This window comes from Carettochelys insculpta, chromosome 29, assembly GCF_033958435.1.
Source record: "Carettochelys insculpta isolate YL-2023 chromosome 29, ASM3395843v1, whole genome shotgun sequence".
Lineage (NCBI taxonomy): Eukaryota > Metazoa > Chordata > Testudines > Carettochelyidae > Carettochelys > Carettochelys insculpta.
In genome coordinates this window covers 7,368,028-7,393,096 of record NC_134165.1, presented here as the reverse complement: position 1 = coordinate 7,393,096, position 25,069 = coordinate 7,368,028, and the positions used below count along the sequence as shown (strand labels likewise).

At 48.8% G+C, this 25,069-nt stretch overlaps 1 protein-coding gene across 6 annotated transcripts in view; it reads right to left on the bottom strand.

The window, feature by feature from the left end:
- Window positions 1-4,093: 4,093 nt before the first annotated feature.
- WIZ (WIZ zinc finger) overlaps window positions 4,094-25,069 on the bottom strand; it is a 183,620-nt gene continuing 162,644 nt past the window's right edge. For 5 of the 6 annotated variants that reach the window (XM_074979610.1, XM_074979612.1, XM_074979611.1 and 2 more), the window contains 8 exons: window positions 22,336-22,500; window positions 19,506-20,012; window positions 15,862-16,344; window positions 13,487-14,023; window positions 12,418-12,948; window positions 7,790-8,227; window positions 5,600-5,792; window positions 4,094-5,012 (listed from right to left, as the gene is read on the bottom strand). In XM_074979610.1, coding sequence (XP_074835711.1) covers window positions 4,856-5,012; window positions 5,600-5,792; window positions 7,790-8,227; window positions 12,418-12,948; window positions 13,487-14,023; window positions 15,862-16,344; window positions 19,506-20,012; window positions 22,336-22,500 — 3,011 coding nt within the window. In that variant the 3' untranslated portion in view covers window positions 4,094-4,855. The remainder of the gene's footprint in view (window positions 5,013-5,599; window positions 5,793-7,789; window positions 8,228-12,417; window positions 12,949-13,486; window positions 14,024-15,861; window positions 16,345-19,505; window positions 20,013-22,335; window positions 22,501-25,069) is intronic. The other variant, XM_074979613.1, reaches the window with a different exon arrangement.

Here is a 25,069-nt window from a genome sequence, read left to right as displayed (position 1 = left end):
ACCTCCCCCGATTTCTCTCGTGTAGCCCGAGGGTACACTTAACACTGGTTTCAAAACATGGTCCTAGGGAATCTGACGTGAAACAAGGGCTATTCAACTCTTTCAGACTACTGTCCCCTTTTCAGTAGTCAGCTTTGTTGTGCATATCACCAAGTTACACCTCACTTAAAAACTACTTACAAAAATATTAGCGAAGACGACTACTGAAAACTTGCTGAATTCCTACAGTCTACTTCTCAAAAAAAATGAACTGGAATAGAAATATCGTCCTAACAGTTGGGCGTACAGCATGTGAAGCCGTAGAAACAAATCATTGTCTGAATGAGCTTTTAGATTGTACTGACTTTACTAGTGTTTTTTAATGTAGCCTGTTGTAAAACTAGGCAGATATCTAGATGGGCTAATGTACCCCCCCCAGAAGACCTCGGTGTACCCCAAGGGTACACGTACCCCCCCCCCAGTTGAAAAACACTGGAGTAGCCCATGCCTCAGCCTGAGGGCAAAGAGGAAATGCTTCTTTGTGCCTAAGGCAGTGACTCAGGCACCTCTTCCCAGGAGCTGACGTAGCACTGGCATTGCCTGTGGCCATTGGGCTGCTGGTTGAAGCTCCCTGCTTCCCCTCCCTTTTCTCGCCCCCTCCTACGCCTTGAGGGGCTGTAGATGCTATGAGCTAGGGATTTAGTGCTCCCTGGAGGGACCAGCTGGAAATCCTGTCAGGCAGATATGTCCAGAAACCAAGTTAGCAGGAAGCTCAGTACTGCATGCGGAGCAGCAGGTGTTCAGGGTGCCAGGATGCATTTGCAGTGCAGGTCTTGTCAGGCCTCCAGTGGCAAAAGGGGCAGCAAGGCAAGAAACAAAAGTGCTAGGCCCCACCTGATAGGAGCAGGTGCCTCTCTGGTCATGTTTCAGTGCTAGCATGGTCCCTTTCTGGCTTGATAATAAATACATTGAGGGCAGTAGTGGCTGCATATCACCTGGCCCTTGGCAACCCAGAACATCAGCTGAAACCCCCAGCTCCTGCGGCCAATTTTGCAGTCAGCTGGGGAGCAGCTTCCCTGCAGATGCCACTGTGGCAAGGAGCAGTCCCCTGAGTTGTCAAACTGACACCTACAAGAGACGCTGTGTTCTTGAGTCCTCTGTGAAGCAGGATGATGGTTGCAGAGCCTGAAGGGTGCAGCCCTTGAATACAGAGGTGGGCTGTGGCCATGTCACTGGGGATCAGAGGAAAGGGTCATGCTTCAGAGCCTCCCCTGTCTCCCCAGCAGCCCACTGTGTGCTTGGCTTTGAGAGGAACCCTCGCCATTGTGCCCAGCTGGAAGACAAGCTGGTCCCATGCCAGCACAAGCTGAACCTGCCTGAGGTTGAGTGAGCCACTCTGGGCTGGGGGCAAAGTATGCTGGGAAGGCACATAGGCTGGGCTGGCCTGAGGAGGGCTTTGAAAGCCAAAGCTGCACTGTGGAGGGCAGAGGTCTCACACCTCAGTAATTCTGCTAGACAGCCACAGCCCCAGCTGGCCTTGGGCACCTTGCTGTGCATTAGGGTGCCACGTGCACAGCTGGGATTTCAGGGATGGGTGAAGTGGGGCCACATGCTCCCTAGGCTGGATGGAGATACAAGATATAGGTCACACTAGGGTAGACCCCCCCTGGACCTGGCAGTAGCTTGGGAGCATCACTTGCACTTTTATGGATACTTTTTTGCACCCCTCCCTTTTCTCCATCCACCACCCAGCTGCCCATTTGCAACCCTGCCTAATGCCTTGGATCTGGAAGCAACATGTGGAGGGGGATCACCCCCTCCTCCAATTTCTGCCAAGGTGGGAAATGGGCTGAGGGGGATGGTGCCTGGGAAAGGAAAGGGATGTGGGGGCAGCACAGCTCAGAAAAGCAAGTGAGGGGAAGCCCTTGGAGTCTGCACACAGCTAGTTACTAGCTCAGCAGGAGGCATCTGGAACCCTCCCCCACAAACCCTGGCAGCCTGTGCCAGGCCTGTGATGTGCGGGGACTGGTGGTGTGTGTGCGCGCGCACATGTGTATATGTGATGGAAAAAGTGGAGCCAGGTGGTGCTGGCTAGGAGCAGGTGTAGGAGGTGCCAGTGGATTGGCAAAAGACCAGAGGCAACCTCTGGGGTGTTCACATGCTTCCCGCAGGGACTGGTCATCTCTGCTTGCACCATCCGCCCCCTGCTGTGGTGTCCCCTTCAGCCTTTGCCCCTACATGCCGCCTCAGACTGCAGGGGGTCTTGGGGTAAACACTCGTGGATTTGCTGTGGCCCAGTAGGTCCCCTATACACTTGCTGCAGATAGATCACCACTTTGAGAATGCTGCAGCTGGTATCCGTCATGTGTCCGGCCAGAGGCACAGACGCAAGGTGTCGGGTTGTTTAAGAGGCCTGGATTTTAATTACTGACACAGGCAAAGGGCACCCAGGGCACATCTGATGACACAAAGTCCTGCCACAGCCAGTTGTTCAAGTTTCAGTTGAGGGCTCAGGCAGAACTCAAGGGTTCCCTGTGGGCAGCTGGTCAATGTGAACACTCCAACTTGGCCTTGGCCCTGTGAGGCCCATCTACAGCTTGGAGATGGGAGAAAGGCCTGAGGAGGTTGGCTCTGTTTACTGAGAAATCCCATCTGGCTTTTTCCTCTGCCCAACCCAGACACATGAAGCAGGAGGGAGTAGCAGAGAAAACAGATGAGATTGCCAATAGCAGGTGAGATGACTTGGCAATCCCAGCTCTCAGAGTTGATAAGACACAGAAAACACTGGCTGAAACTCTTGGCATATTGGCGGAAGCCAGCATTCCTAGGGGTCCCTTCTATCCATCTCTGAGCTCCTTGCCACGTGAAGAGGCCTTAGTTGTGTGTTGCATGAACTCATGGACACCAGCAGGCAGAAGAAGCTGTCTTCTGGGCAGCTCAGTTACCGTATGTGTGGAAAGATTCAGTTTCATTAGGTCTTTAATGACTGATTTTTATGAGATGTCCACAGCCTCTGATATGGGAGGTCAGACCAAACTAGTGGTCACTTCTAGCATCAGGTCCAGGAATGGAAATTGGTGCACATCACTGTAGTGAAGTAATGTGAACTACGGTAACATGGTTTTGCTGACTCCGGTTTAACTATTGCCTTCCACAGCCATTCCATTCTGAACCAGCTCTCTCTGTGGGGCGAGGGAGAGAGAGATTTCCTGCTAGTGCAAACATTTGATGCTTGGAAAAACATTGGCAGAAATTCCTAAAAGTAAATCAAACCCAGCGAACTTACTATGGTCAGTAAATAAAGAGAGAAACCAAATTTGGAGTTTTCTGTGAACTGTTATCCATCAAAGCATCAGAGAAGGAATATGACCAACCTGTGACAGCCCTCTGTCCAAACAGCATCTGATTCCCCATCTTTTCTGTCTGGATAATATAAATGTACACACTGTAGGATGCTTGACTTGGTTTCCAGAAGAGAAGTTTAATCTAATTTACATATTCCTAGGTACATTAATAACCAGAATATGCCCAATGAAAAAAGTTAAAAGGTAAATTCCCTCCAAGCTCTGCTCAGCTTGGGATTCCAAATAAAAATGAAAGCTTGTTATTTCTACACAAAACTAGAGTTAAAAAAGTTGAGGTTCTATGCAGCTAGACACAAAAGCAACAGCGCCCAGGGCTGTGTGGAGAACATCTAAGTTCTCCAGGGGAGAGCTGGTGACTGCCACTGTTGCTGTTTTGGAGTCTGAATTGGCAGGAGAAGTGTTGGAAGCAGTCAGCACTTTCCCAGAGAGCCTGGAAGCCCACGCTCTCAGTCACCTCCTGGGACAGAGCTGGCTGGGATTTGCATGCCTGAACTCAGGCAGGAGGAGTTTATGCACCCAACTGTCAGACAGGTGGGGCAGGTCACACTGCAGAGATCTTAAGACATTCTACAATGGAAGGCTAAGAAAGAAAAGGAAGGCTACCCCCTCTGCTAGTGTTTGGTCACCGCCCCGGGAAGCTAACAGCAACAGGAACCTGGAGGGCACTGCACAGTCTCAAGTGAAATGGTTTGGACGACAAGTGGAGAGTGAGGAGTTGTGGGGAGGAAAAGAATGAATTTAGACAGGTGGAGGATCGGTAAATTCATGACTTGCCATTTAATGTGTGGGATGAAGTTGACCAATGATGTATCGTCAGGGGGTAGGGGATGGGTAACATGCAGTGCGACCCAATCAGAATGGATTCTGACAGCTACGCAAGCTAAATTCATCATCTAAAGAATCGAATGTACATTAACTCCATGGCCATATACATAATTAACAACGTTCACCACCACAGACAGAGTTGCTTTCTCCTCTCGTCCTCTCTCATTGCAGATGGCTTGATGAACCACCACATTTGCAATTTTCACCGAAACCTGAATCACGATAGAGTGAACACATGCTCCCCTCCCTGGGACCAGAGTCTGCAGTCATGAGAGGGAAAGAGGGATCCCCACCATCCCTCCCTTTTGCAAGGAGCTCCCCTTCCCAGCTGGGAAAACAAATCTCATTTCATACCCTCCCTTCACGATGGGAGCGAGGGTTAACTGTCTCAGGATTCTGTGCAGCAGCCTCCTCACTTGCTGTATGAGAACACCATGAGTCCAATCTCCAGTCGGTAATAGCGGTCTCCCCCAGGAGAATGTCTTGTGTCGTGTAGTGCTCAACGCTGGCCACCCGTGCAACGTGAGTCAGCAAAGGGGAAGCTGGGCTCTGGGAAGCCAAAGAGCCCAGCCATAAGAATTTAGCTGCCTCCCCTTGGTAACCGCCTGCAACAGAGTCCTTTTGCTTGTTCCTTTAGAAACGTGCTTGGAGAAGAGGGGCAGAGGGACACTGGGCAGGGGGCTCGGTCACTGAGCCTCAGCAACGGCCTGCACCTCAGGGGCCTCAGGCTCACTGCGCAGGGGGTCGGCTTTGGAGAAATTCATTTCAAGGATGTGTCGCTGCAGATGTCGCACCCACTCCTCCTGAATGGAGAGAGGGCCCTGGAACTCCACCTCGCAGAACCTGCACCCAGGAAGGGGGGAAAGGGAACAATATCAGAACTGGTTAAATAGCTCCGTGGCTTCAGTTGGGACCAGCTCCCTTGTTCTAGGCACGGCAGCCCAAATTTAAGGTGCCAACGAGCAGGCAGAGGTGCTGCAGACAAGCACAGGGGATCTGATTACCTGTCAGGACTTTGCACTGCCTGTCAGGCATCTAGAGAAGCCAGTCTAGAAGGAGCTACCACTGGCCTTGGCACCAAAGATAGAAATGGCCCCTTCTGGAAACCAAACGTTCCCTTAAATGCCACACATGGCAAATGCTTGGAAGGAATTTATAGGAGGGGTCCCATAGCCAGGCCTGTTTGGTGCTGGTTGTGATTATGTAATATGAAAGAGTTTCTAAGACCAAAGGTGTTATTGGTAAACTGAGGGAAAGTCACTGACTGCGTCAGGAATCGCTGTGAAGAGAGATCAAATTGCTCCCATGGGACGAATCTCTCTACTCTACTGTCACTTCTAGGAGTTCATATCCTCGAGGAGAGTTACAGGGGATTGGCTGCCCTCCATCCCCTCAGACGGGGGAGCAGGGATCCCTCCCTGCAGACATACCTGCACTTTAGGGTGTAGATGTTGCCTACAAACTTCACCAAGGACGTCTGCGGAGGCCTGGGGACCAGTGAGGGCACCGGTCTCATCCTAGGTGGAGGCTGGCGAGTCTCCTCCATCTTCTGCTGGTAGTCACTGGCCTCCATCTCTTGGGAGAGGGGGGCTTCTGGAGGTTTGGCTTGTCTCCGTTCAAACTCTAGGCAGAAGAAGCATTTTCAGAACACAGCGTCACAGGCAACAAGATTCACTGAGTTATAGAACTGGAAGGGACACTGAGAGGTCATCTAGTCCAGTCCCCTACACTCATGGCAGGATTAAGTGATTGTCTACTCTTAACGATCACTAGCGATGGAGATTCCAGAACCTCCCTAGGCAATTTACTCCAGTGCTTAACCACCCTGAGAGGTAAGACGTTTTTTCTAACGTCCAAACTGAACCTCCCTTGCTGATATTTAAGCTCATGTTCTCGTGTTCTATCCTCAGAGATTAACTAGAACAATTTTTCTCCCTCCTGCTTGCAACAAACCTTACGTAGGCTGCAAAGGATTATTACACCCCCTCTCAGACTCCTCCAGACTAAGCAAACTGATTTTTTTCCATCTTCCCTCATAGCTCATGGTTTCTAGACCTTTAATCATTTCTGTTGATCTTCTCCAGGCTTTTCTCCCCAATGTGTCCACATCTTTCCTGAAAGGTGATGCCCAGAACTGGACACAGTATTTAAGCTGAGGCCTAGTCAGAGCAGAGCAGAGCAGAGCAGAGCAGAGCAGAGCAGAGCAGAGCAGAGCAGAGGTTTACTTCCATCCTAAGCAGAACACTTTGTATTTGTCCTTATTGACTTTCATTCTATTTACTTCAGACTGTATCTCCAGTTTGTCTACATCATTTTGAATTTTAATCCTATGGACAGGACGGCTCTGCACACACCTCCCCCGTGCCACAAGGACATGCTGGCAGTGGTGCAGAGCTAGCAGCCAGAAGCCGCTCTAGTCGCATTACAATACTGGTGGTGGCACCTAGTTACCCTTTATATCTCCAGCTCACTTGAGCTCATTTTGTGCCTTGGCCTTTCTAATATTGTGCTTACATATCTGTGCTATTTGTTTATATTCATCCTTTGTAATTTGACTTAGTTTCCACTTTTTGTGGGTCACTTCCTTGATTTTACATCATCTAAGATCTCCTGTTAAGTCCAGGTGGTCTCTTGCCATACCTCCTATTTTTTCTAAACAATGGGATAGTTTCTAAACAATGGGATAGTTTGCTCTTGTGCCTTAATGTCTTCACTTTGAAAAACTGCCAATTGTTTCAATTCTTTTTCCCTAGACTTGTTTTCCATGGAATTTTACCCACCAACTCCCTTGAGTTTGCTGAAGTCTGCTTTCTAGATAGGGCCTCCTTTGCTTTCCATCCCAGGGTACTGCCCATATGATTCCACCATGGACAGCATGCGTAATGGAGGCTAAGCCTCCCTAAACCTCCTGCTGCCAGAGGGGTGGTGAAATCAGTGATGGATTACCACATGGGATCTGTGGCCAAGGCCCCTGGCCCATTTGGGTCCCCCAGAAATCTCTCCCCCCACTGCAGCCTTTGGGGACACAGATCTATTCCAGTCTTGGGGCTACACTGGAAGTGATAGAAAGGAGCGTGAGAGAGAGAGAGCAAGTGAGCTTTGGAAGGAAGAGGTGAAATGGAGGCAGGGCCATGGGAGTAAGGTGTGGATTGGGGGAGGGGTTCTGGTTTTGGAGCTTGGCTGCTGTGGCCCCTAGCCAGGGACGAGTTAGGTTCTGGGCCTGGAGCTCCAGCCAGGGCTGAAAACTCTGCTACGGTCTGGCCAGTGCTGAACCCTCATCACCACCTCCTCCTGTGGCCCTGATCAAGCTCTCAGCCCCCTTTCCCTGGCCAGGGGCCACATGGGGCAGGGCTCTGAGAGCAATAAGTGAGGTTTGGCCTCACACCCCATTCCCACCCCCTGGCTATCTTCATCTGCTGCTCATGGATCCCACCGTTCCTCGCTCACAGGAACCATGTCATCACATGTTGGATTGGCTGTGGAGGGAGGACAGGAAACATACAGTGCCAACCGCCCACCTGTGAGCTCATCATCCCTCCTTTCCTGAGGTAGCGCAGGAGGCTTTGGACAAGGGTCTCCCATGTTTTGACAGACCACAGCACCTCTAGCCCCCAACTCACTGTTGATGTTCTGGCGATGCTCCTCCACCTTCACCAGGGACAGGGGAGAGGTGACCACAGGCCGCTCGACACTGCTGCCCCCATCCAGGAGTTTGCCAGGCTCACTGTGCCCCATCTCACCCACCAAGGTCTTGCTCATCAGCGGCATGGTGCCAGGCTGCAGGCCCAGGGGCAGCCTCTTCCCAGTGCTGTCATGCTCCCGGGAGTGAGATGAATTGCGGAACTTCTTGGTGAAGGGCCGGCCCCCCTGGATGTAACTGCGATAGGCTCCGGCCTTCTGCGGCCTGTGTTTGATCCACTCGCTCAGCGTCTCAATGGGTGAGCCGTTCACACACCACTCAGTCACGCCAAACTGCCGCAGATGAGCCCGGGCGTGGCTGGCCAGTGCCTTGCGGTTCTCAAAGTAGAGGCCGCAGAGCTCACAGCAGGCTTCGCTGGCTGGAGAGAGAGCAGGGAGTGAAAGCTTGCAGAGGGCCTGGGCAGCAGGTGGCAGGCAGCAAGGCACCACCCAGCAGCTGGAAACCAGCGAAATACTGGGGGTGCCAGGATCCAGCAGGAAGAAGCTGCATGGTCCCTGGCAAGGGAGGGTTTAAACTAATCCTGCGGCCAGTGCCATTGGGTGATCACACCGCTGTGTTCAGTTTGCTCCTTCTGCCAGTTGGTCTACCCTGGGAGACTATTTCCCAGCGTGGGCAGACAGACTGTGCTAGCTCCAACTGGTTTGCTTTCTGGGCTGGGTAAGGGCTGATGAGAAACAGCTAAATGAGAGAATGCCATTCAATCCCCTCATGTAATGGCAGACAGCTAAAATGTGACACGTTTGTAAAATACTTATACACAAACCCTAGTGGTCTAAATAATAAGATGGCTGAACTAGAGTGCCTTGTATTAACAGGTATCACAGAAACTTGGTGACATGAGAACAATCAATGGGACACAGGGTACAAAACACAGTAAATTCTTTCACATCCGACAGCCCTGGGACCAGAAGGTTGCTGGACACTCTAATATTCTGGACAATAAAGAGGTCTGCTTAGCAATGCATAACACTAAAGAAAAGCAAGATTAGATATTAAGAAACTAACAAAAATGTATGCAGAGTACTTTATTTACCAATGATAGTTGTACTGTACACTGTAAATGTATACTGCATTTGCTGTACTTATCTGTATTTACTTTCACTATACTGTATGCTGGATAAGAAAGAGTTCAGTATATAACAGAAGGACAGAAAAGGTTGTGCTGGTGGGGGAATGGCATTGTATGCGAAAGAAAATATAAGGATCTAATGAAGTAAAAATGTTAAATGAACCAAACTATAGCACAGAATCTCTACAGATAGTAATCCATTCTTGAATAATAAGAATATAGTAGTAGGGACATATACTAACCACCTAAACAGGATGGTTACAGTGACTGTGAATTTTTTTCTTTTAAATATGGAGATTTACATATCACACAGAACTGGAAAGGACCTCAAGAGGTCACTGAGTCCAGTCCCCACCTTTTCTGCAGAACCAAGCACCATCCCTGATTTTTTTTTTCAAATCTATTTGCCCCAGACCCCTAAATAGCATCTTCAAAGATTGAACTCACAACTCTGGGTCTACAAGGCCAGTGCTCAAAACTTCCCCTCCATTCGTCCCTCACTGAGCTAAGGGAGAGATCAGAGACTATCAAAATAAAAAAATCAGTAACAATGGAGGATTTCTGCTATCTGCATATTGACTTGGTACATGTCACCTCATGAAAGGATGGAGACAGAAACTTTCTTGATACCTTAAATGTCTGCTTCTTGGAGCAGCTGGTACTGGCATCTACAAGAGGAGAGACAATTCTTGATTTAATTCTTGGTGGAGCACAGGATCTGCTCCAAGAGATGAATATGCTGGAACACTTGGAAATAGAGACCATAATAGAATTAAATTTAACATCCCTGTGGTGGGTAGGTGTGTGCAAAACTGAGCATGTTAGTTAAAAAGGTAGTGCCCGAAGTGAAATCCCTGCAAGCTCCATGGAAACTTCAAAAACTCCATAATAGAGGCTGAACTTAAATGAATATCCCAAATTAAAAACCACAGTAAGAGAACCAAGAAAAATGTCACTATGGCTTACCAACAAAGTAAAAGAATAAATGAGAAATAAAAAGCTGTTTAAAAAGTGGAAGTTAAATCCTGGTGAGGAAAAGAGAAAGGAGCATAAACTCCGTCAAATGAAGCGTAAAAATATAACTAGGAATACCGAAAAAGAAGTCGAAGAATACCTAATCAAAAACAGCAATTTTAAGTACATCAGAAGCAGAAAGCCTGCCAGATAGTCAGTGGAATCAGTGAATGATTGAGCTGCTACAGGAGCATTCTAGGACAATAAGGTCACTGTGAAGAAACCAAGTGAATTTTTGGCATCAGTTTTCACAGCTCAAGATGTGAAGGAGATTTCCATATCTGTGCCATACTTTTTAGTGACAAATCTGAAGAACTGTCTCAGATTGAGGTGTTATTAGAGGAGGTTTTGGAACTAATCAGTAGTAAGTCAACAGGACAACAACAATATTCACACAAAAATTCTGAAGGAACTCAAATGTGATAATGCATAACTACTAACCTATACCTTAAATCAGCTTCTGTACTTAATGTCTGAAAGATAGCTAATGTGATATCAATTTTTAAAAAGGGCATTAGAGGTGATCCTGACCTTTAAAGGCTCGTAAATCTAACTTCAGTACCGAGCAAACTGGTTAGAGCTATAGTAGAAAGCAGAATTGTCAGACAGATAGATGAACATAATTTGCTGGGGAAGACTCAACATGGTTTTTGAAAAGAGAAATCATGCCTCAACAATCTACTAGAATTCTTTCAGGGGACAACAAGCATGTAGACAAGTGGATATAGTGTACTTAGATTTCCAGAAAACTTTTGACAAGGTCCATCACCAAAGGCTCTTAAGCAAAGTAAGCTGGTATTGGATAAGGGGGAAGGTCCTCATGGATTGATCCCTGGTTAGGAAACAAAGGGCAGGAATAAATAGTCATTTTTCAGAATGGAGACAGCTGGTGTCCACGAGTGGTTCATACAGAGATCAACTGTATTATCATAAATGATCTTTTGAAAGGGATAAACAGTGAAGTGGCAACATCTGCAGATGACACAAAACTGATCAAAATAGCTAAGTCCAAACCAGATAGTGAAGGACTTCAAAAGGATTTCACAAAGCTAGGTGACATGACAAATGAAATTCAATACTGATAAATGCAAAATAATTCACATTGGGAAACATAATTCTAACTATACATATAAAAGAGAGAGATCTTGGAGTCACCGTAGACAGCTCTTTGAAAACATCCATTCAATGTACAGTAGCAGTCAAAAAAGCAAACAAAATGTTGGAAATCATTAAGAAAGAGATGGAGAATATCTTACTGCCTCTATATAAATCCTTGGTATGTCCACATCTTGACTACTGCCCCACATCAAGAAAGACATATTGGAATCAGAAAAGGTGACAAAAGTGATTAGGGGGAAGCAATGGCTGCCATATGAGGAGGATTAATAAAACTAGGCCTGTTCAACTTGGAAAAGAGATGACTAAATAGGGATATGATTGAGGTCTGTGAAATCACAACTGGTGTGGAAAATATATATATATGTTATTTACTCCTTCCCATAAGAACTAAGGGTCACCAAATGAAAGTAACGGGGAGCAACAACAAATTAAACAAACACAAGGAAGTAATTCTTTACACAAACACAGAGTGAACCTGTGGAACTCCTTACCAGAGGATGTTCTGAAGGCCAGCACTTTAATATAGTTCAAAAAAGAACTAGATAAGTTCATCGAGGACAGGTCCATCTGTGGCTATTAACCTCAATGGGAAAGGACGGTGTCCCTAGCCTCTGTCAGGGCTGGGAATGGGTGAGCAGGGATGGACCACTGGATGATTACTTGTTCTGTTCATTCCATCAGGACACCCGGCATTGGGCTAGATGGAACTTTGATCTGACCCACTATGGCCGTTCTTATGTTTACAGCATTGTAGCTGGGAATAGCACAGGTGAGTAGCTCTAACTAGCCACCTGGATACCTACCAGGTGCTCTGGGAAAGTTTGTAACCAAGTATTTAGTCCAAGCCATTGCTGTGCAACCCCAGCTAAACTACTACTATTAGCACGCCACCTTCAACAGAGGTAGCGCATGTGTCTACCTGTGCTGTGAGGCAGCCTCCCCAGCTTCAGTGTAGACATAACCAGGTGAAGACTCAGAACTTCCTCTGGCACCAGTCAAACTGCTCTGGCAACCTGGCAGATCTGTGACACCAGATCAGAGGTTCAGAGCAGTGGACTTCCCAGCCCCTTTATGCTCTCTTAGTTTTTGGGCATAGGGCAGCAGAGGGGAGAACAAAGCAGGAAACATCTCAATGCTGGAGAGTGGAAAAGAAACTGTAAACACCCCAGCAGGACTCACCCCTGGCTCCCCACAGGATGGGACACAGCCCAGCAGGGTTCTCCACCAACCCCTGGAGACCTTGCATGGCTCTCCACTAGGACCCTCTCTGCAGGGCTCTTTGCCCATCTGCCCCTGCCAAGATGGGGCTCTGGCACAGATTTTTCCCCTGCCACCTTGCCACTTACATGTGTGTGCAGGCTTGTCATGAGCTGCCTTAGCTTTGAAGGGCAGTTCGGTCTGGATGTAAGTCTTCTGCTTGACTTCGCCATGGCTCCCAAGCCGTTCCTCCTGCAGTGGCCGCTTTGTAGAGAGTGGCGTTAGGAAGCCACTCTGGGGTTTGCTGGTGAGCGGCGAGAGTGAGATCTCGCGGCCCATGCTGGAACCACTGGGACTGGGCTTTCCCGTCCTTCCGCCTAAAGTGGGGAGGGACATGGCCTGCAGCATTTTTCCAGGGGACTTGGGAACTGCACCTTCCTCAGCCATTGGCTTGAGGGGCTCAATGCCCGAAGCATGGGGCTCCTTCTTGATCATACAGGGCTTGGCCTTCTTCTTGAGGATCTCCCGCAGTGTGTCAATAGGGGAGCCATTGACAGACCACTCAGTCACCCCCATCTGGCGCAGGTGGGATCGGGCGTGGCTGGACAGCCCCTTCCGGTTCTCGAAGAACTCGCCGCAGAACTCGCACCGGATATCCCGCACGGGATCAGCACGGGAGGCTGTAGGGACAGAGATGGAGGAAGGAGTGCTTAGGGCCCCAAAGTGCAGCCCAGCCACACCCCTCCATGCCTCTGGAGAGCTCACGGACTTAGCCCTGCCCCATCAACCTGTGTGCTGCAAGAGATCTAGAGCCCACGCAGGAGCACCATGCCTCTGCTACTGAAGCCCTCTATCCCTGTAGCAAAGAGGCACCCAAACATCAGGTGGATTAAACATAGCTGCTGTCATTCTGCTTTTCTATGATGTAGCACATGAGGATCCCAAACCATGTTACCAACACTGTCGCACCTCCCCTTCTCCTCCTAGGAAACTTAAGTGCGGTCCCCAGTTAACAACCAGGAAATCAATGTGCCCAGAGTGGTCAGTGGCAGAGCTAGGAATCAAACACAGGAGTCCTGACTCTCACTCCCCTGCAGTAGCCAAACACGGCAGTGCTTTCTTTCCCCCTCCCTCTCCTGCTCTTGCCTACTAAGTCAGGTAATCACTGACTTCTGAGTCACCACCCATGCTGGCAGGAATGCTGCTGCTCACACTTACAGAGGTTCAGGGGTGACAGCTCCTCCCGAGGAGACCAGGTTCTGTCGGAAGAATGGGGCTCCCCATGGAGGCCCCCAGATATCATCTCTCGCTTGATCTCCATTCTCATTTGGTCTTGTTTCAGCTTCTTCTGGAAAGGAGGAGGAGCCATCCCCGGAAACATCTTCCTGGCTGTTGGGGGCGGGGAAGAGGTAGAAGAGTGTCTCATGGGATTCCCGGTTTGTTGGACCTTCTTGGGCATGGAGGGCATGTGAACCTCTCCTGGGCTGCGATGCTCCAGTGATCCCATGTTGCCGAGGATGGCTTTGGTCATGGCTTTTTGCCCCGGGGCTGGTGGGTTTGCAGTGCTGCCCCGGGACTGAGCTCTGCGTTTGAGGATCTCCCGCAGTGTGTCAATGGGGGAGCCATTGACATACCACTCGGTGACCCCCATCTGGCGCAAGTGGGATCGGGCGTGGCTGGACAGCCCCTTCCGGTTCTCGAAGTACTCGCCGCAGAACTCACACCGGATGTCCCTCACGGGCTCTGATCCAGAGGCTGAAAGAAGGAGGGGAGATGTGCATTTACTGTAGCACTGGGAAGGTGCAGCCCATGGCCACTGGGGCACTGAGACGCTAGCAGGATTATCCCCCCCAACAGAGCGGCACAAAGCAAACACACCACACACCAGAAGACAAGACAATGGCAAAGCTGATTCCAGAACAAAGCCGATGAAAGGAATCAAACCATCACACAATCCCTGGGAAATGTGACAGGCAGGGGCAATGCAGGAGGACAGAGCACATGGGGCAGGCTTCGATGGCAGGGGCAGAGAGCAGGCACTCTCTGTGAGCCTAGACACAGCCACTACTATGGCTGGAGGCCTCAGTAGGAGCTGCGATCCAGGAGGCCTGGGAGAATACAGTCACTTCAATGTCTTCTTTTGTGTGTATGTCCTGTTTGCCCAAGGCTTTAGAGGTGGGTGTTTATGTGTGGTGCATGCTGAGGGAAGGAAGGGGACCTGCAGGAATGCTAGAGCCCGGATGAAGATACACATTTCACACCTGTTTGAATCTCCTTCCCACCGACATTGAAATGACCTGTCCAGTTAGCCTGACAACCCAGGCTCAGATCGCACGCAGGTTTGCTGTCCACCAAGCAGCTAAACCAAATGTGTCCTTGTCACTTTTGGCTAACCAAAGTGCTGAGCACTCTTTCTTCAAATGCAGTGTATCTTTAACCCCCTGCCCTCTGGGCTTCTGCAGATCTCCTGCCTGCAGGGTGAGCCGGGACATCCTCATTGCTCAGTGTGTAACTGGAAGGATCAAGAGGAGAAACATAAAGTGGTGTATATTTTTTGCGACCGTAAGCAAGCCACAGTCTGAGCCGTGCAATCTCCTACAGGTAAATGCTTAGCAGTGAGTGGGGGCAGCTTACAAATTCTTTTACAAGCTACTTGAAAGGGAGGGAAGCTTAGCAGCCAATCAGCATTAAATCACCAGTTTACAGAGAAGAGAGTGTACAAACTAACCAGCCCCTGGTCATTCTTCCCCATTGGGCGGGGGGAAGCAGAACCTGCCCTCTATACTGTGCCAAGTTAAGGGGAGAATAGAAACAGACCCCCACTCCCAGACTGAGGACTAGACTCAGGCCCAAGGCCTGATGAACGCTGGCCTGAAATGAAGGACAAGAGAGGCTGATTCCCCTGCTGCCAAGGGAAGGCAGGGCAATTTCAACCCAGGATGAAAACAGCTCTGGACCAGCTTTCTAGCAGGGGTCCAGGCACTGAGTCACCATGACATACTGTACAGGTTAGGCCACTGAATACCCTGGAAATGCAGCAGTCACTGTCTATCAAGCAGCACTGAGAGCTTAAGCTGCACAAGACATGAGAGCATCAGACTGTTTGGCCTCCCCTCCCTGATCTGGGTGGCCAAGCAGCCAGAACCCATTTGACTTGAGGATTCCTGAATGGACAGTGCCCAAGCAGGTACCTGGTGTTACCTGGGAAGGGAAAGGGCTGGGCTCTGTATCTGCTCAGTACTGCAGCAGGAATGTGGGATGCGTGCCTGGCTGAGGAAGGACAGAGGAGCTAGCTCAGAAAGTGGAGTGAGAGAGTACTTTATGGCAAAAAGGAAAATCAAAGGGTTTGGGATCAAGAGCCCAGTTAACTCTCTGTCACTGCCCTGACATGGAACCCAGGAGTCCTGACTCCCACACTCCTGGGCTACACTCCATCCCAGCACTGGGCACAGAACCCAGGAGTCTTGATGTCCAGTACACTGTGCTAGCCAAACACTGGTGAAGCCTCAATAGGGAGTGGCATCAGGCCTTGCTTAATGTAAACAAGGGGGAGAGGAGGAGGGAACAGGAGGCAGTGATGATAGAGAACCTACAGAGGTTGAGTGGAGACATCCCAGCATCTGAAGCCCAGTACGCGCTGGAGGAAAGGCCCTGTTTTCTTTGCAGATTGGCCTCAGCTGACAACCTGTGGGTTTGTGGCTTCAGTTTCTTGGATGGCGGAAGGGAGTGAGCTGAGAGGATGGCTGGCTGTTTGCCCAAAGGCCTTGGTGGAGGTGGCTGTTTCATGCCTGATGCAGGTGTTGCTGCAGCTGTGCTCTTGGGGCTGGGTCTGTCCGAGCTCCCAGCCTCCACTAATGATTTTCTCTCACTAGGGAGGAGAGAGGAAAGACGGCTTTTGAAGTCTTCACTTTGGATGAGGTCATTTAAAACATCAATTGGAGAGCCTTTAGCATCTGGATCATTCACTCCCAGGTGTCTCAGGTGGGCTCTAGCATGACTCGATAACCCCTTTCTGGTTTCAAACCAGGCACCACATAACTGGCAGTCAATTTCTTTGCCCGAGTCACTATCTACAGCTGCGGAAAGAAAACACATTGATCATAATACATACAGTCATGGAGGAGAATGTTTCAAGCACCAGTTACAACCCAAAAGGGACGTGGTTCGAGTGGCATGGGTTGTCTCTCCAATGAAGAGGTTATAAGCTGCATTCTCTAGAGATTTTAAACAGGCAGCCCTAAAGGACAGGTAAATTTTCACGCTGGCTCAGGCAGCTTTGCTGTGGCAGCTCCCTGAGGTTCATGCTGGAATTCCATCAAAAACCTTGGCTTTGAGGACTTCATCATTTCTGTGTCTCCATTTACCACATGTGCCAAACAGCTGTAGAAGGCGGTGGCTAAAGGCTGTGCACAGTGACCAGGGATCAACATTTTATTTTCTGTTTGCTGGCCCAGGAACAGCCTCTGGAGAATGTTACCATTCCTGAAAACCTACGTGTTGCTTCTCCAGCTAAACAGTCCTTCCCATTTCACTTCAATAGCAGTATCCCACGAATTGCTAGATTTAGAGATTAGTACTTTATGCCATTTGAAAACTGGGGCTCCAAAGTGTCGGATGGCATAGGGCTCTAATTTCAGCTCTAGCTGACCTCAGTGGTACCAACTGCTATAATCAGGTGAGATTTCACATAGGAAAAAGCAAGAAGATAATCAGAATGGAATGACGTTAAAGTCCAACATTTTGCAACAGGCTGGGACTACAAACAAAGCTTTAGGGTAAGTGCTAACGCCTGGCGTCCCCTAGCCTCAGTTGTGCGCAATACCAAATCTTAAACCATGCTGGGCATACAGGCCCCTTTTGATACTGGTATAGAACCAGCTCCAGAGTAGTTGCTTTCCCTGTCCCTGCTAAGCAGCAGAGAACATCTCTGACCTAATTTTAAAAGGGATTTAATTTTAAGAAGTTGGTGAATTCCACAGGGGCATTATACAGGTGGCACCAAGAAATTAACAAGGGCTGGGGCTTTCTGAAGCCTCACTTGAATGGCTGAGAGTGAAGACTGGAATACTGTTACTGAGCAGGTGCAGAACTGGGGTGCTGATCATTACAAGCTCACATAGTTCAGGCAAATTTCCGCAGACAAATTGCCAAATGCACTTAGAGTAGCAGTCTCTCCCATGCATGTCTACGAATGCCAAGCAAACACCAAAGACGTCAAGGTAATGGCAAACGTCTTGGTCTGAAATGTGCACTCAGGTATATGCTCCCCAAAAGACTGATGCCCAGATCCCAGCAGCCTCAGTGAAGGCTAATAAACGGGCTCTAATGTCAATGGGAGCACAGTCCACTGGCACCTCAATGACCTGTGTAACTGAGAAATCTAGGCCTGGTTGTTCTAACTTGCCAGAGGACTGGGACATGAGGATGCCAGGACATGAGACAGTCTGAAACATGTCAAACTGACAGTTACTTTCCCAACTGCTTCTTTTAGCAGAAGAAGCGTGGCAAATCAATCACATCTAATCAGGCTTTAGCTGTGGAAGAGTTCACTAAATAATAGAGAAAGGTCAGTCACCACTGCGAATGAGACAAACCTTGATGAACGATAGCAAAGGGGACTGGGACACAGAAACGTTTATTTGCAGGGCCGGGGCAGGATGGCTGTTCTGTGCAAGTCCAGATCCAAGTGGACAAAAGACAAGACACACCAGCACAAGCAGGACTGATTGCTGCCTTGCGGCAGAGGGTGAGGAACGGATGTGCCAGAGGCCAAACTCCCTTTAGCGCTAAAGAAAATTGCTCCAGGTGAGATCCGAGACACTGTGGATAGGGAAGCACGCAACAGCTCGTGTCACCACTGCCCCCTTCCACAGAGTGAGGAGTTCAGCCTAGTCCTGTCAGAGCAAAACTATTACTACTTACAAAACCTAGAAAAGAAATACTGAGCTTAAAAAGCAGCAGCTATCAGGCTCCAAACCATACTCTGCTGCACTTAGATATGGCAGCATTGACAGTGTGTATGTGTGGGGCTGGAGAAGGAGTGCGTAATTAACTGTGTGCAGTCAGGACTATTTCCAGTTGCCAATTCCACGAGCAGTCAGCACCTGATACCTCACTTCCGGCTCAGAGTTGACAGACATCCAACTGCTGCAGCCCACTTTGGACAAGAGCTGCTGAGAAAATCCACCTGTGCTTTCTATGCAGAACTGAAGAGTCTTCCCAGGCCTCAACCAGGTCACACTGAACAGCTGCTGCACTGCCTCAGTCACACTTGTGGCAGGAGGGTGTGTGGGTGGGTAGGGGTGTGTGTGTGTGTGCGTGTGCGTGTGCGCGTCTGCGTGCATGTGCTTCAGCTCAAATTCTGTAGCAAAGGAAAGCTAGTCAGATGTCAAACTAGCCAGACTAGGATTCTTCCCAGATTGGCTGTTGCATCCTGAAATGCTCTTTGCTTCCCAACAGGCACAGGGTGCTGCAGAGAACGGCTATACAAAGACAGCAAGTGGGTGCACTTTGGGAACTATTGCAGGGCTCCCTTCCAGGAGCAAGTGGGCTCAGACGCGCAGCTAATAGACTTGCTTAGCTCCCAGAACAGGACTGGGGAGATGGCTAGTGCACACATGGAGAGAAACAGCAGGATGGATGATCAATTTAACTGAACTGGTAGAAAAACACAGGAGGTGGCCTCCGTTTTTCTGATTGGAGAGAAACGTGGTAGGAGCTGGCAGGGGAAGAGTGGGGGGAGAGGGCAGTGAATAGCTGCAGGCGTAGCAGGGTCACTGACTTTATCCAGATCTGTTTGTGAGGGGGAGGAGAGAAGGAGCAAAGAAACCCACACCAGCTAACTCAGAAACAGATGACAATCACGCCCCACACCGAGCTATCATTAGCACTCATCCTCCAGCGACAGGAAAGGAGCTGCAGGCCTATCTGCAAGACACACCGAATGCAGCCCAGGAGCACACTGGGATTCTGCCCTGGGATGTTTGCAAGGCAGACCCATCTAGCCTAGATGCCAGCAGCCTGGCCTTTGCTGGAAAACTGCTGAGTCCCACTCCCAGCTGAAATACAGAGCCATGCACCCACTCTCTCCGGGGTGGAGGAGGGGCAGGCAGCGAAAGGACACCTTGTAGCAGGTTACCCAGCAAGCCAGCAGCATTGAGTTTGGGTCAGCAAATTCCCACACACTCAGTTCTCCTGCCATGTCTAGTGGGAAACACCAAAAGGTAAAGAGACTCACTTAGATTTAAGGGCCCTTCCTCCTCGGGCTGTGGCCACTGTGCTTTCGGAGAGCTCTGCAGGGGACTCATGGGCAGCTTGAGGGTCTTGTCCTCGGGGTTTTTCGGAGGGGGGGACCCCGAGAGTGCAGGTGGAACTTTCTTGAGGATGGGGGATCCTGGCTGAGACAGACCCTTTGAGGAGAAGCCTGGTGGGGACTTGATGGCTTTGTTCATGGGGGGGTCTGGCGAGCGGTCGCCTGTCTTGCTGAGAGACAACAGTGCTGGCCGTGGAGAGCCGCTTGTCCCTTCTTTGGGGGAGCTGGACTTTTTGCTGAGGGTTGGGGACATTGGGCTGCTGTCAGGCTTGCCTTTCTGCTTCATCAGTTCATAGAGCAGGTCGATGGGAGCACCACTGCTCTCAGACTCTGCCACACCAAGCTGCCGCAGGTGAGAGCGAGCGTGGCTGGACAGGCCTTTGCGGGTCTCAAAGCAGGCACCACAGACCTCACACGTTGTAAGGTTTTGAGCTGAAAAAGAAAAGCAGCTGTTAGGAAGGCACAAGGCTTCACAAGATGCAGTGCACAGTCCCTGCCTGGCTCATGCCAGGCACCCTTGTCTTCAGTGCCTGGAAGCATCCCCCATCCTAAAGTGTAATTCGAAAACTACTTATCTGCTCCCAAGACTATGTGTGCAAATGTTCCAATCTTTCCTTTTGCCTTGTCGCCCTGTTAGAGCCCTACACTGTGGGCACCTGGGTGCAAGCACTGCCTCTGGACCACTTGCCTGTAGAGCACCTCGCCCAACGGCACCCCAGAAAAGGCCTCCGGGTACATGAAACCACCAGCAAGAAACTAGGTGAAGCTGCGGAGGAGGGAAAGCAGATGACACACGAGGCACAAGTCTGCAGTGTGATATGGCAGTAAAAGGACAATGGATCTGGGCTCACACTCTGCAGCTATTAATTTTGCTGCTGACCTTGCTCTCCCTCATAGTTTGTTATTCTTTCACGGTATCATTTCTTGGGTTATGGTGTAATTCCCAGACCAGGGAAATTTTCAGAAGCACCCATATTCCTTTTTAAAATGGTACCCAAGGGGTTTCTGCTACCTGTGCAGTGTTTGGCCCACTCTGGGACCTATAATTAGAGATACAGTAAATCCTCCATATAACGGACCAATGGGGGAGGGGTGTCTGTTAAAACCGAAAGTCCGTTATATCCGAGGGTTTACTCACTGACCTCAGCTCCTCCTGGCTCCAGCAGAGCATGGCAGCTCCTCTGGTTCTGAGCCGCTGGGGCTCAGGGCATAGTCAGTGGGCTCTTCCAGTTCCTAGCCACCCACGCTCTGCCCTGAGCATGGTGGCTTCTCTGGCTCTGAGCTGCCCATGCTCAGAGCATAGCGTGGGGGCTCCTCCAACCTCTGGGGCAGTCTCAGAGCAGGTGGGAGGGTGCGGGGGAAGGAGAAGAAAACCCAGCTGTGCTGGTCCCAGCCCCAGCCAGGGAAGCCGCAGCAGCAGAAGTCTGAGCCGCTGAAGGACCTGGTGGTGGCTCTGGTGAATCTTCTACAGAACAGTACAGTACTCTATATTCTTGGGGCGGGGGGAATCACTAGCTGACGTCTGTTATAACCAATGTCCAGTATAGCCAGGTCCGTTATATCAAGGATTTAATGAATGGTGTAAATTGAGCTGACGCACCATATACTTCTAGGCATCTTATTATTAGCAAACCACCAACGTGGAAAGACAGTGGAGGAGGAGCTGGAAGGACTGAGGTCAGACAGATTGTATAAGAGCCCTGGGAAGAAACATAATTGCTTAAAGACACCTGAAATGTGCAGACACCCAGGATACGGAGGAATCATTTACAGAGTTATGAGGGAGTGTAACCAGTCTCTTCCAGAAAGGGCAGGATTCAGGACAGATATCCGGAAAAGCTTCCTGACCATTGGCTTAATTAGCCTACAGAAGAGAAGAGTGAGGGGAGATTTGATAGTAGCCTTCAACGAGCTGAAGGAAGGTTTCAAAGAGGATGGACAGAGGCTGTTCTCAGTGATGACAGATGATCGAATGAGGAGCAATGGCCTCAAATTGCAGTGAGGGAGGTCTAAGTTGGATATTAGGAAAAACTATTTCACTAGGGCCGTGTCTACCCATGCCCCTTCCTTTCCGAAGGGGCATGTTAATGAGGTGCTGACATGCATATTCAGTGCCTCATTAGCACAACGGCTGCCAGTCGTGCTTCTGAAGTGCTGATTTTGAATGCAGACTGGCTGTATAGAGGCAGGTGCTTCGAAATAAGTGGCACACTTCAAAATTCCCTTATTCCCAAAATGAAACAGCCAAAAGCAGTGAATTTTCATTTATTTTTAACATGACTTGTTGTAGAAGCAGGAATGTGGGGACTGGGTAATCACGAACAGAAGCTAGTAAAGGCCTTTTCCTATACTTAATTCTTGGAGCTGAGACCATCCTTCTTAAAGCTTTGGAAAGTGACTGTCATGCAGGGGATGTGATCACCAATGAACCATCATCATCAAGCTTTTTCTTTAAGGATATCGTCACACTTCGTCACACCACTGCTTGCCATTGTAGGGCCGCTCTTGCGTGCTGATACATGACTGCAAGATGTGCTGTACATGTTGGGCTTGGGCAATAATTATTTTATGAAGGGGAAAAAAAGAGCTGAACTGTTTAAAAAATGAAAAATTACACGGAACAAAGAATAAAAAACAAGGTTCCCAGGGTCCCTTTGAAATAGCTGAAGAACGTGCCTCCCCCTCAAGAGGAAAAGCTAGCTGCTATAGAGCTGAACTACAGCGTGAAATTGAGCATAACCTAGAAGACGCTCACTTTTGGAGTCCTGGGTGTCTGGCTTGTTTCCAGGCGGCTCAGGAGACAGTTTGGGCCCTATTCTGCTTGTGGTTTGATCCAACTGCCCAGCCGGAGTACTCTTCTTTGGGACGGGTGGTGAGCCCACTTCCATGGGAACCATCTCCTCCTCCTCAGAAGCCATAACTGCCAGAGAGAGGAGAAAACATTCAGTCCTGGTAAACAGTAAAGCATTACTGAAACTCACCCAAGGGTAAAAATGAGTAGGTGTTTAACTGATCCACATGTGATTAAAATGCCCTAAAAGTTACTCATTAGCTCTAAGTTATCAGCCAGGCTCCCAAAAAGAAAGTGTAAAAAATATTCCAGTTAATACTACCTATTCATTGAAAAACAAGTTTTAATAGGTATGTTTACAGTAAATAGATGCTTTTGGATCTGGGTCACTAACAAAACAGGGACTATAGCTCACAGATGCAAATACAGGTGCCTCACTGCATTGGAATACATAGAAATCCCCGGTGACAATGACTTGGAGCAGCGTTTGCCAAAGTGTGGTCTGCGGCCCAGACCGCATAAAAATAAAACCTAGTCCTTAGAACATACACAAATTGTCGCTACTTACTATTATTATTACAAACAGTGACACATTATTCATTCTTTTTTTATATATGCAATTTATATTTTTGGGCCAGAAAAAAAGGTACTGAAAGAAAAATGGTCCCAAACTTTATATAGTTGGGACAATTGTGACTTGGAGAACAAAAAGTGGTATGAAATTATGGTCTGTGCCAGAAAACACATTTAATATCTTCTCTACAGTGACAGGACCAATAAGCATCAGCCATGGACCAGGACACTACTGAACCTGGCACCAGACAAGCACAAAGAAAAAGATGGTCCCTGATCATTTCTCAGTAGCTAATGAGTTGTCACTGATGTCCATAGCATTTTACAGCCAAGCCGACAGGTATGGGCACTGAGGAAACTACACTCCTGTCAACACTAGCTGCTGTGAGTAGCACTTGCTGTCAGGACATCAATCGGACTTTTCATAGGCCAAGGATTGTGCTTCGTAGGGTTTAAAAGATGAAAGGGCTAAAGGTACCGTAAGTGACCACAGGGAAGAGAGAAGACAGAGAGAATGGTACATTGCTTCTGTGAAAGGATTAATTACAGACAGTTGGACTGTTTATATTGTCACTGTAATGTTTGTTTTATTTTTGTTGAGAGGCAGCTGGAGATGGGAAGCACCCAGTGGCTCAGCTGAGGTTACTGAGAGCCAGCTGGATAAAAACTGTTTTCATGGGGTACATAAATGGATAGGTGGCTGGACTAGTGGAACAGGGATGATGAACTAGGCACAGACATCAGTGGAATTCAAAAGAGGAGGAGACAGCAAATATTAAGAATGACATGAATGGACAGAATACAGGAACTCTCCAAAATAAAATGGAGGGAAGTGCATAAAAATCAATCACTGTTTATTTTAGCTATGTCTTGAAGCCATAAAACAAAACAAAAATCTTAATGTAATGGTACTTTAGAGAAAAACTGCACTGGGACACCAAAAGAAATTCACAGCACTGTATCCAACTATATCAGAGTAAGCCATTGCTCCCTGAAGTGCCTTAAATATTAAATGTATTCAAAGGAAACTCCTCTGAAAGATTTGAGATAAAAGTGCAGTAAAACAAGGATGTATTCTGGCACTGATGCTGTTTGGAATATCCTTCTCATCACTTTTGAGATATGCATTTCAGAAGGTAGAAAATGGCATTTATCTTCCTATACCATCTGATGGCAAACTGTTCCACCTTGAAAAATCAGAAAAAAGTCCTGTGGCACCTTATAGACTAACAGATGCATCTGACAAAGTAGGTCTCTGCTCACGAAAGCTTATGCTCCAATAAAAGTGTTAGTCTATACGGTGCCACAGGACTTCTTGTCGTTTTTGCAGATACTGACTAACACGGATAGCCCTCTGGTACTTGTTCCACCTTGCTACACTGAAAGCAAAGACTACGGTGTGAAAAGTTGCTCTGAGAGAATTCCTTTATGCCAGGGGTGGGCAATAAACAAACCAGCAGCCTGCAAGGGTTAGCCCCGGCAGGCCCCCACCTCTTTATTTACCTGCACTTCTGCAGGTATCAGGCTGTCCCTCTCCTTGGCTGTGGATAACCATTTGTGACCAATGGAAGCATCAGGAAGCATTCTGTGCTGCTTCTCAGCATGCTCATTGGCTGTGAATGGCAATCTGCAACCAATGAGAGCTGCGATCACCTGATACCTGTGCCTCCACAGGTAAATAATAGTGGTGTCAGCTTGCCAGGGACTCGCCCTGTGGGCTGCTGTTTCTTTTTTTTCCAATTGCTCACCCCTTGCTTTCTGCTACCACTATTGCTTGTCTCCCTTAGTGAAGTTCATTTACAAGAGCTCATAAATCGCTTCTGAGGCTAGATCTATGCTCTGGCCCAGATCTATGGCCTCAGATCACTCCACTGACAGTCAGTTCAGTGCAGCTGTGTCCACTAGGAATTCAAAGATTGCCACACTTGTGGTTTTCATCTTTCCACATTCGCCACACTATATTATACAAAGCTTTATAGAGCCAGGCACTCCCAGGTCCCCTGACTAAATAAATACCCTCCCGCTCAGCCAGGCACCCCCAGCCTCCCCCTCCTAATTCCATACTGGCAATTCAATAGGGCTGTCACCACGACTGCCACAAGCTTCTCCCACCATGCGGTGGGGC